General features: G+C 37.4%; 1 protein-coding gene across 1 annotated transcript in view; it reads left to right on the top strand.

Moving 5' to 3' along the window:
- STXBP3 (syntaxin binding protein 3) overlaps positions 1-12,756 on the top strand; it is a 59,530-nt gene that overhangs the window by 25,953 nt on the left and 20,821 nt on the right. Inside the window, exons 7-9 of the mRNA XM_069479066.1 lie at positions 265-419; positions 4,085-4,175; positions 7,967-8,091. Of these exons, the coding sequence (XP_069335167.1) occupies positions 265-419; positions 4,085-4,175; positions 7,967-8,091 (371 nt within the window). The remainder of the gene's footprint in view (positions 1-264; positions 420-4,084; positions 4,176-7,966; positions 8,092-12,756) is intronic.

Genomic DNA, 12,756 nt, shown 5'->3' with positions numbered 1-12,756 from the left:
AGCAAATAGTGCAATCTGTATATGAAACAAGAATTGAAGGAGATAGGTAGACGAAACAGGAAAAGAGTGAGAAAAGAAAGGATGAAATAAAGATGACAGTGAAAATGAGATTTGATTATGGTAAAGACACAGTCATTTCAGGAAACAGCATCGTTAGTGCAAATATATTTTTTTAATGTCCCAAATAATAGCTGCATTTTTCTTGATGTATTTTTTAAATCAAGTCTCCAGATTGACAGTGTGACTTTTTTTGACCTAACCTAGGTGTATACTCTTGATGTACCAGATGCATTCTATTACTGTTATAGTCCAGACCCTGGCAATGCAAATGGAAAAGATGCCATTATGGAAGCAATGGCTGAGCAGATAGTTACAGTCTGTGCTACCTTGGATGAAAATCCAGGAGTAAGATATAAAAGGTAAGACACTCAGCGTCTGTACATACTATGCTTCCTTTTTGCTGTCCAGTATAGAGGTAAGTAATGTCTCTGTACTTTTGTGTATTGGTTTGCAAAATTTACTTTCCTTGTGTAATAATCATGCTCTACATATAGGAGATTTAAAGTTTAAGGCTTAAATTTTCACAATAACTAGTAGCCTTTGTTACTAAATTTCAGAACTTAAATTTGGTAAAATTTATAGACATAGTTTTCTTTATCAGTTTAAGGAATGCTTAGACGAAGTGTCTTTGTTGTTATGTATGAAGTACAGTCTTACAATTAATGTTTTATCATTAAATTTCCACAAATTTTTTTTTTTTTTTTTTTTTTGTTGAGACAGAGTCTCACTTTGTTGCCCAGGCTAGAGTGAGTGCCGTGGCGTCAGCTTTAGCTCACAGCAACCTCAGACTCCTCGGCTTAAGCGATCCTACTGCCTCAGCCTCCCGAGTAGCTGGGACTACAGGCATGCGCCACTATGCCCGGCTAATTTTTTTTTCTATATAGATTTTTAGTTGTCCATATAATGTCTTTCTATTTTTAGTAGAGACGGGGTCTCGCTCAGGCTGGTCTCGAACTCCTGACCTTGAGCAATCCACCCGCCTCGGCCTCCCAGAGTGCTAGGATTACAGGCGTGAGCCACCGCGCCCGGCCAAATTTCCACAAATTTAAATGGCCAAATTCTCTGGATACCTGTTATAGTGTCTGAGTATGTATAGTATTAATACCTAATTCCAGTGGCCATCCTAAATAAATTTGGTTTTTTTTAAAGAGGTAAAGTTTAACTTTAGTAATGCAAACCTTGATTTATATGCTTCTTTTTAAAAATGAAGTTTACTGTAAAGTGCATAAAGTATATGTACAGTAAGTTCTCACTTAATGTCATCGATAGGTTTTTGGAAACTGAGTTTAAGTGAAATGGTATATAATGAAACCAATTTTACCATAGGTTAATTGATATAAACAAGAGTTGATTTCCTTAGGCACAGAATATCACCTAATTTCTATTAAAGATCCAAAACACTTCTGGTATTAAACATTGAAATAAATGTGAGCTATACATACATTTATAAAAGATTAATAAAAACAAGCAAGATCATTATTTATCCAGTTATTGCAGTAAGGGTTGCTGCAGTCCATCCTGGCAGCTCAGGATGCAAGGTGGGAACCTACCCTGGACAAGATGCCATTCCATCACAGGGCGCACTCACACACATATCCACACTTACTCAGACTGGGACAATTTAGACACACCAGTTAACTGAATGTGCACACCTTTGAAGTGCGGGAGGAAACCAGAGTACCAGGACAAAACCCAGGCAGACATGGGGAGAACATACAAACTCCACGTAGACAGTGGCCCAGACCAGGAGTCGATTTTTTTTTTCCCTCAATGTCATAATGAGACAACATTGAATGAAATGACATTATTCAAGGACCTGCTCTATTATGGCTTGATAATTCATTCCAAAATGAACATACCCATCTAACCCCACCAGGTTAAAAAAAATAGAATATTCAGCCTGAGCAAGAGTGAGACCCCATCTCTACTAAAAATAGAAAGAAATGATCTGGCCAACTAAAAATATATGTAGAAAAAAATTAGCCGGGCATGGTGGCGCATGCCTGTAGTCCCAGCTACTCAGGAGGCTGAGGCAGTAGGATTGCTTAAGCCCAGGAGTTTGAGGTTGCTGTCAGCTAGGCTGACGCCATGGCACTCACTCTAGCCCGGGCAACAGAGCGAGACTCTATCTCAAAAAAATAAAATTAAAAAAATAGAACATTAACAGCATATTAGAGGCCTCGCTTGTCCTCCCTCCCAGTATCCCCTTATTCCTCCCCAGCGATGACTACCATTTGACTTCTAACACATGGTTTAGTTTTTCTCGATTTTGAATTGGTATAAACGGAATCGTATGATTTTTTTGTTGTTTTTTACTTTGTTGCTCAACATTAGTTTTTGAGAGTCTTCTGTGTTGTATGTGGCCAGACAACTTGGGTTTTAATTCTGGCTCTGGTACATACTCAGTGTGTGACTGGCCTCAGTTTCTTTATCTATGAAATGGGCATGATAATAATACCCACCTCATAAGGCTGTTGTTAGAATTAAATGAATTAATATCTGTAAAGCACTCCGAATAGTGCATGGCACTAATAAAAAATGGTAGTAGGAAGTATACTGCACTACTACTAGTAATCAGTATTATTACTCATTTCTCCTTTAAAAGCTTCTTTAATTTGAACATTGGCATTTGTCAAATCAGTTCGCTGAATTGTTTAATTTCAAATTCATGTAGTACTTTAAGTCACATTACTCTTAACTTACCATTTAAAAATTCCACTATTAATTACCTAGAAAAAAATATAGTAAATCTCCTTAATTCATATATTACCAAACAACCTCTTTACTTAAACCTTAGATATTAGAAGCATTCTTTTTCTTATATGTGCTGATTCCATTCTGGACTCAGTGGAGCTGAGCTAAGTGGTTTGGCTCCTGCTAGAGTTTAGTTGCTGTTCAAGCTTTTGCGTTCAGGGAAATAAACATAACCTAAATTTATAATTTAATAGCTCACCTAGGGACCTATTTTGAGTTACTCTAATAAATAATAATCCTGTCTTTTAAAATTCTACCTGTTCTTTTAAAATATTCCTTTATGCTCTTTAGACTTTTCAACTGTAATTTTAACATGAAGTTATTGGCTTTTGAAAATATTTTACAAAAAGTATGAATTACTCTTTATAGGTGCTGTTTTATTTATTTTTAAAGTATAAAATGTAAAAGTTCTTTAACATTTTGAAGCCCTCACAATGAGACCTCCCATTTTTGAAGTTGGTGTGCTAGTTGAAGAGCCTTTTCCAACGTTTTTCTTGTAGATTTGCAAGTTACACTAATGCCACTGGTCATAAAGTTACAATTTAGAGTACAATGTTACCATTTTAGAAGGCAGTGATATACAAAATTATGCAAAGACGTATACTGGAAAGTTCACTCCTATTAGAGAACATGTGGGGAAATCTCACACTGCTAGTTGAAGGGACAATTGGTCAATTAATTAGAGAGCAATTTGATAATTTCTAGAAAAGTTGAAAATGTACATGCACTGTGACCCAGCAATTATACTTTTGCATATAATATACCTGGAGATATACATGGAGATGTATATATAAACATTTGTTTCAATGTTGTAATAGTATAAACTTGAGAATGACTCACCTGTCCGTCTTTAGGAGAATGAATATAAAATCCAGTATAACCCTATGATGGAATACTATATAAGAGATTAAATTAATAAATCTGATCTATATTTCAACGTAGACAGATCTCAAACACACACACACATATATAAGTAACAGAAATGACTGGAAGAATACACGTGAAATTCATGATTGTGGTTGCCTTGGGTTGGAGGGTAGGTGCATAGGACAGGAATAAAGGGAACTGCAGCTTTACATATGATATGTTATTTCCTTTATATTAAAAAATCTGAAGCACATATAAGGTTTACATTTGCAAAATCTTTCATTTTGTAAACATTTTTACAAGTAAATTACATGGCTTAGTTTTAGAATTCAGCTATATGATATTGTAAAGTGTGTCCTGAGAGAAGGAAAGATAATTGTTTCAATATTTTTACTATTTTTAGTAAACCTCTAGATAACGCCAGTAAGCTTGCACAGCTTGTTGAAAAAAAGCTTGAAGAATACTACAAGATTGATGAAAAGAGCCTAATAAAGGTAATGTATGAAAGGCAAATAGTGACTATGCATAAAGTCTATCTTATTTCTTTACAAGCCAAAAAAACTTATTCATTCTTTTTCTAGTATTTGGGAATCATTTATATAGATCTCCAATACTGATTTTAGAGTCATTAACATAGACAGTTGTGGAAACCTTAATCTAAAAGATAGTGTGGTTTAGAGGGGAAGTTAATGGGTTTCACAGTCAGCACTGTGTCCAAATCGGGTTCTGCCATTTAATTCATTGTTAATGTCAGTTTGGGCAAATTATGTAACTTATGTATCTAAGTTTTTTTTTTCTATAAAATGGAGATAACAACAGTATTTTATAAGTTAGAGGATTAAATGAGTTAATACATGTAAGTCCTTAGAATAATGCTTGCCAATGAGTAAACATTTAATAAATGTAGAAATTCCTGCTATTACTACCTCTGTGACCTTGCATTCATTTTTTTTAATCTATAAAATGGATGAGATAATATGTATCTTGGCTTGGTTGATATGAAGATTGAGTTAACATGTAAGTATTTGGCACCTATAGGAATTTAGTAATTGGCAGCTGTTATCTTATAAAAATAACATAAACAAAGACTAAGGTTGGCACCTTGGGAATACCAGCATTCAGGTGTGAGTTAGAGAATGAAGAGCCTGAGGAGACTCACAAAGGCAGTGCCTAGAGGGCTAGGAAGCCATATTACAGTAGCGAGAGAATGAAGGAAAACATCTATTGATAGTTTAAAAGAGGAAATGGACCCAGAAACCACCAATTACAATGCTATGTAATAAGTGGAATGAGAAAAAAATACATAGAGTATAATGGGAATATGGTCTGGGGCTTATCTTGTTCTAAATTGAAGTCTTGGAAGGCATCCTAGAGGAAGAGGCCCTTGAACTTGAAGAATGAGTATAGCATGATAGAATAGGGAGTTTATTGCATGGATAATAGGATTCTTAGGGTAGAGGCATTAGTGAAAAAGGCAAAAATCCATGATTAAACAACTTGGGTGGAATGGAGAATGTAAACTTAGATGCTAGTTACTTTAAAAGTTTTCAATTTTGGCTGGGTGTGGTGGCTCATGTCTGTAATTCTAGCACTCTGGGAGGCCGAGGCAGAAGGATTGTTTGAGTTCAGGAGTTGAGACCAGCCTGAGCAAGACCCATCTCTACTAAAAATAGAAAAGTTAGCTGGGCATCGTGGTATGTGCCTGTAGTCCTAGCTACTTGGGAGGACGATGAGACAAGAGGATTGCTCGGGCCAGGAGTTTGAGGTTTCAGTGAGCTACTGTGATGCCACTGCACTCTAACCTGGTGACAGAGCGAAACTCAGTCTGAAAAAAAAAAAAAAGTTATCAACTTTTGGTTTGGAAATCTAGTGAAGGTTGTTATTCTGGTTGTAGTGAAGACAGAATGGCTTAGTACAAATAGTAAGTAGTGAATAAATGCTTGAATACTTGTTGAATTAAAGAAGAGGTATACAATCAATATATTAGCAAATATCTCTCTAATCCTTCACATTTCAATGGGAAAAAGGACAAAATCTACAAAAAACAAACTTGTCTTTTCTGTTCTTTCTTCCTGGGAAATTATACATCCTTCAAATGCTTGATACCTTTCCTTTATTCAAAGACACCTAATAAAGTGTCACCTCCTTTTTGAAGCCTTTCCCGGCTCTTCAGGCCAAGTGATGCGTCCTCCTACATACTGCAGAAGCCCCGAGCCCTCCTATAGCACGTTTGTTGTACTGTCTTTTCCCTATTTATGTTTCTGAAAACTTACAGCTTACATTTATTGAGCGCTTACTAAATACCAGGCACTGTGCTAAGGTTTTCATGGTATTATTACATTTAATCTTTATAATTATCTTATAAGGCAGAGGTACCGTGATTATATTTTATTTAAAAAAAAATACTGTTGGCCGGGCGTGGTGGCTCACGCCTGTAATCCTAGCACTCTGGGAGGCTGAGGTGGGCGGATCGTTTGAGCTCAGGAGTTCGAGACCAGCCTGAGCAAGAGCGAGACCCCATCTCTACTAAAAATAGAAAGAAATTATATAGACAGCTAAATATATATAGAAAAAATTAGCCGGGCATGGTGGCACATGCCTGTAGTCCCAGCTACTCGGGAGGCTGAGGCAGTAGGATCGCTTGAGCCCAGGAGTTTGAGGTTGCTGTGAGCTAGGCTAACGCCACGGCACTCACTCTAGCCTGGGCAACAGAGTGAGACTCTGTCTCACAAAAAAAAAAAAAAAAAAAATACTGTTATATAAACAGGGTTAAGCATTTTGTCCAAGCACGTATAGCAAGAAAGTGATCAAGGCTGGACTCAAATTCATATCTATCTGATTTCAGAGGCTGTGCTCTTATACCATACTGTCTCAAAGTTTGTTTAAATAAATGAGGTTAATTTTAAAAGATTTTGTAAATCTAGCCTATGTAATTTACCTCGGTCTGCTATATGTAAATAAACAGGAAATGTTTGTCTAGTGAGTTGTAGTTATGTCTTATTGCATTGAATAATAATCTAAAGAATTTATTACTTTTTAAAATGAAATATAAGCTAGGTACAGTGGCTCATGCCTGTAAGCCCAGCTGTTATGGAGGCTGAGGCAGGAGGATTGCTTAAGGCCAGGAGTTCAAGACCAGCCTGGGTGATATAGGGAGACCTTGTCTCAAAAACTAAATAAATAAAAATAAAATGAAATATGAAAGAGACTGATATTAACCATCAGTTTTCCCAGCACTGTTGTTATTCATTGTTTAGTGATTAGTGCTGTTTGTGATTAATGAAAAACAGACTTTCATTGTGATTTGTCACCATAGTTGGTATCAGTATGATCTTTTAAAATAGCATAATGGTTAAGAGCATAGGCATTGGAGTGAAGACCTGTGTTTGAATCTCCATTCTGCCACTTACCTGTGTGATGTGGACAACTTACTTAATTTCAAGCCTTAATTCCCTCATGGTCATATAGAGATAATAATACCTATCTCACAGGGTTACTAAAAGAATTAAATGAAATAATCCATGTATGTCTTGCTTAGCAAAATGTCTAACACAAAGAGCTCAAGTAGTAGCTGTTATTCATAATTTATGTCAGTTTCAGTGTTTATGGAGATGAATTCATAAGAAAATAGATTTGGTACAAACCAAATGTTACTTTTTTCAAAGAAATTTTCAAAATATTATACATCTATTCCTCAGTATATGCTGGGGATTGGTTCTAGTATCTCTCACTTATGCCAAAATTCATGGATACTCAAGTCCCATAGTTACCCTGCAAAACCTGCATATACAAAAAGTCAGTCCATCATATACTCAGATTTTACATCCTGAGAATACTGTATTTTGATCCACATTTGGTTGAAAAAGTATCTTGCCTGACTTCAGTGGCTCATGCCTGTAATCCTAGCACATCAGGAGGCCCAGGCAGGAGGATCACGTGATGCCAGTAGTTTGAGACCAGTCTGGGTGACAGAGTGAGACCCTTTCTCGTTAAAAAATTAAAAAAATTCAAACCCATATTGTTCCAGGGTCAACTGTATTATTAAATATGAAAGCTTTTATCAATAGTTATGTTGCCTTGGTTTCTTCCCTCTTGTGCTACTCAGATTTTTCTTTGTTTTAATATAACTTCACATTCTTAAGTAATCATTTGTTTTGTTGTATGTTTTTGGTGAGGAGAAGGGACAGGACTTAAGAAAAGTCTGCTTTGGTTTTCTAAGATACTAAAAATATGTTCACATAAAGAAATTGGAGTTTCTTAAGATAATTTTATCTTTTTATTCTAGGGTAAAACTCATTCCCAGCTCTTAATAATTGATCGTGGCTTTGATCCTGTGTCCACTGTCCTGCATGAACTGACCTTTCAGGCAATGGCATATGATCTACTACCAATTGAGAATGATACATACAAGCAAGTATAACTTGAAGGGCATGTAAAGGGCGTGTACACACAGGGCAGGATATGAGCATTTAATGATTTATGTAGGCACTAGCAATCTGAAAACCTCTGTAACCTTTTTTATTCAGACTGTATCCTTCTTTTATTTCTATAATGATAATCTTTTAAAAACATGTTGACCTTGTAAGTTGATAAGAAATTTGATTGCTTTGGAGCTTTTTTCATGTGTTTGCTTCCTTAGCTATGTCTCCAGCAGAACTACATTTAAACAAGTGGAATTTGGGCTTTTCACTTATTTTAAAAATAAATACCAGGCTCACCGTCACATTTATTGAAGTGGAAACCATATTCAAAATGGTTAGGCTGTAATTGTTCTGAATCATATATCCAAAGTGTATGTGTCTTATCAATATAATGTATTTAAAAAGATTAGAACACTAAAAAACTAAATAGGCCGGGCGCGGTGGCTCACGCCTGTAATCCTAGCACTCTGGGAGGCCGAGGCAGGTGGATCGCTCGAGGTCAGGAGTTCGAGACCAGCCTGAGCAAGAGTGAGACCCCGTCTCTACTAAAAATAGAAAGAAATTATATGGACAACTAAAATATATATATATACAAAAAATTAGCCGGGCATGGTGGCGCATGTCTGTAGTCCCAGCTACTCGGGAGGCTGAGGCAGTAGGATCGCTTAAGCCCAGGAGTTTGAGGTTGCTGTGAGCTAGACTGACGCCACGGCACTCACTCTAGCCCGGGCAACAGAGTGAGACTCTGTCTCAAAAAAAAAAAAAAAAAAAGCTAAATAAAATGACTATCAAGAACAGGTACAGTTTTACCATTTGGGTACTTATTACTCTTTTAATCTTGATATAAGCATGTTTACTTTATCAGTAATGTCAGAGGCAGAGGTGGGGGGATTACTTGAGGCCAGGAATTCGAGAGCAGCCTGGGCAATAGTGAGACCCCATCTTTACAATAGAAAAAATTAGCCAGATGTGGCATGCACCTGTAGTCCTAACTCCTTGGGAAGCAAAGGCAGGAGGATTGGTTGAGCCCAGGAGTTCAAGGTTGCAGTGAACTATGATGTCACCACTGTACTCCAGCCTGGTCAACAGAGCAAAACTGTGTCTCAAAATAATAATAATGTTAAACAAAAAGATAAATGAAAAATGAAATAGCTTTTCTATAAAGAAACCATTTTACTCTCCCTATATCATTTACAGGTATGTATATGTATACACATATTACATATGTTGATAAGATTTCTAAATCCAAATTGCTATTTCTCAGCTAAGATGTACAGCTTGAGTATAATAGTAAAAATGAAAGTTAATTTTCTGAAATTTTATATTTAATTTGGTAGTTTTATTAGATGAAGAAGATACAGACACTTGTGATGATTATGATACTTAATGTTTTTTTCTTTTTTTTTTTTGTTTTGAGACAGAATCTTGCTTTGTTGCCCGGGCTAGAGTGAGTGCTGTGGCGTCAGCCTAGCTCACAGCAACCTCAAACTCCTGGGCTTAAGCGATCCTACTGCCTCAGCCTCCCGAGTAGCTGGGACTACAGGCATGCGCCACCATGCCTGGCTGATTTTTTTTTTTTCTTTATATATTTTAGTTGGCCAGATAATTTCTTTCTATTTTTAGTAGAAACGGGGTCTCGCTCTTGCTCAGGCTGGTCTCGAACTCCTGACCTCGAGCGATCCACCCGCCTCGGCCTCCTAGAGTGCTAAGATTACAGGCGTGAGCCATCGTGCCCGGCCCTTGTTTTTTCTTAAACTATATATTATTAAAATAATTTTGTATTTTTGTATTCTGGACAAATCTTGATTTCTGAGTTTTCCTCTGTTAATTGTATTCGTGTTTGATAACAGAAGTCAACATAGCTATTTTTCTAATATAGAAGTTGTTATAAGCAGTTTATTCAGAAGGGATATTATTTGCCTCTGTTATCCTTTAGGTCTCTAAACTTATATTGCTCAAGAGATTTAGAAAAGAATTTATAAACTGATGGACAGTAAAGGATTTGGTTTCAGATTATAGATGTAACTTTTAAACATTTCTAACTTAGTGTTTAAAATAATATATCTCCCTAGGTTTGTTGGCAAGCAAAACAAGGTTTAATTTTTTTAAGAATAAGAGACATTTAAAAAAATAGAAAACAAACAAAAAAACCCCTAGCCAGCTGTACTCCTTTTTCCCTGAATCAAAAAAATCCAGAGATAAGACTTAGATGGGAGCATGATCTCCCTGTGGTTTGTGCTCCATCACAATTGTTGACAGAAACAGAATACTAAGCAGGAAATTCTAAGTATCCAGATTCAATTGTTCATCTTGGTGACCTCTTTAAAGTTACTCACAAAATGGGATTGTCATCCTCTTTGAGGATTGTCAGGCTTGCTACTATAATCTTTGTTTACAAATCATTTAAAAGTCAAAGATATTGTATAAAAACAAAGTAGTGTTTTTTGAAGTTGGCTCCATAGCTCAGGGGTTAGAGCACTGGTCTTGTGAAAACAAAGTAGTGTTTTAAATGATAAAAGGGCTTCCATTCTTGTGTAGCCTTGTCATTGAACACAGCCATTCTAGCTTTGGACATCTGTAATTAAGACCACACAGATGTTCTTTCTAAAATTTCAAGATTACAAAAAAAAAAAAAAAAAGACCACACATGGATGATTTTATAGTGGGACATGTAATTTTGGGGTTTATAGAAATGATTATATTCATATAGCAGAAGGCTACATGTATTATTTGCAGTCCAGACCTAGGAAAACTCAATGCAGTCCTTCTTAAACTTGGCTCAGGAAATTGACAGTTCCTAGGATGATAGTGTCTTATCTAGCTCCACAAATGGAAAGAGGGTATCTGAATAAAAAGATAAGAGAGAAAGTACATTTGGGGAAGCCTATTTTATTTATTTAAATTTGGGAGAGGGTCTCACTGTGTCACGCGGGCTAGAGTGCAGTGGTGGGATCATAGCTCACTGCAGCTTCAAACTCCTAGGCTCAAGTGATCCTCCTACTTCAGCCTCCTGTAAGGTTTTTGGATAGCCGTCGCCAGAGAAAGAAAGAGGAGCAGAGTTGAAAGGGTTAAGTAAGGAGACTTTATTGGAGCGCTCCTGGGTGAGGGTAGCTCCTGGGTGAGGGTAACGGGTCCCAAGAGAGGGGCCCAGGCAAGGTTCTCGGGTCCCGGGAGAGAGATGAGAGAGAGAGAAACTCCTCCCCCAAGCCGCACTGCCCAGAAGTCTGAGTGGGTTTATATATGTTTTTAGGGCTGACAGATGGGGGTTTCTTCTTCTTTTTTTTTTTTTTTCCATTAGGGAAGAGGGGGGTGCCCACCACCAGCCTTACACCTCCCAACTAGCTAGGACTGTAGGCACCTACCACCACAACTGGCTAATTTTTTTCATTTTTTGTAGAGGTGGGAGGTTGCTTTGTTGCTCAGGCTGGTCTCAAACTCCTGACATCAAGGGATCCTTCACCTCGGCCTCCCCAAAGCATGGGGATTATAGATGTGAGCCGCCTCCCCCAACTCCCCCAGCCAAGAAGCCCCTTTTGAGTAGTTTCATGAAAACCTTAAATTGCTGATCACTTCAGTGGAACTCATTAAAGCTATCACAATTTTTATGGCTTGTTTTTTTTTTTTTTTTTTTTTTTGAGACAGAGTCTCACTTTGTTGCCCAGGCTAGAGTGAGTGCCGTGGCGTCAGCCTAGCTCACAGCAACCTCAAACTCCTGGGCTCAAGCAATCCTCCTGCCTCAGCCTCCCGAGTAGCTAGGACTACAGGCATGCGCCACTATGCCCGGCTAATTTTTCTATATATATATTTTTAGTTGTCCATATAATTTCTTTCTATTTTTAGTAGAGACGGGGTCTCGCTCTTGCTCAGGCTGGTCTCGAACTCCTGACCTTGAGGGATCCACCCGCCTCGGCCTCCCAGAGTGCTAAGATTACAGGCGTGAGCGACTGCGCCCGGCCTATGGCTTGTTAGTTTTTCTCTCCTTTCCTCTCCCATTCTGTTACCAATCAACCAGGTTTGTTTTGCCTGCTCTGCAGAAAAGAGTCAGTACACTGAAATAGCAAGTGTTGTAGCAGGGAAATATTTTAATATTTGTTGGGCCGCTGAATGAGGAGACAGGAGGAATTTCTCAAATCTGCCTCCCTGAAGATTTGGTGAGCAGAGGGCTAGGGAATTGGTATTTCAAATTGGTTGGATCAGGGGTAAAATCATAGTGATTGATACAGAAACTGCATTTCTTGCACTGAGTCAGTTCTGAGGTATGGATCACTTGTCCCATTGGCATCCGAGGGTCCATTGGAATGCAGAGTCTGGAAAATATCTAAAAAAACAGTCTTGGGTTTCATAAAAGAGGTGTTTTCTTACAGAAGCAATTAAGGGAAGTTATAAATCTTGTGACCACTAGCTATGTGACTTCTAAGCCTGAAGCAATTATAAGGAAGCAGGCTATGGGGCAATTGCTGGTTCATTCTTAGCTATAGCTATATTTTATAAAACTTAGGCCTTTCTATCAAAGTTTTAACCCTTGGTTTCAATCGATTTTACAAGGATGGTTTCAGTACTTTAAAGGAGATGTTGTTATAGGGTTGGGGAAAAATAAGCAGATGATATATGGTGTTTGTGAATTTTGTACCAATTCTAAAACACTAAAAAGAAC

Source organism: Eulemur rufifrons, chromosome 8 (assembly GCF_041146395.1).
Source record: "Eulemur rufifrons isolate Redbay chromosome 8, OSU_ERuf_1, whole genome shotgun sequence".
Classification (NCBI taxonomy): domain Eukaryota; kingdom Metazoa; phylum Chordata; class Mammalia; order Primates; family Lemuridae; genus Eulemur; species Eulemur rufifrons.
This window is presented reverse-complemented; position numbering and strand designations above follow the sequence as displayed.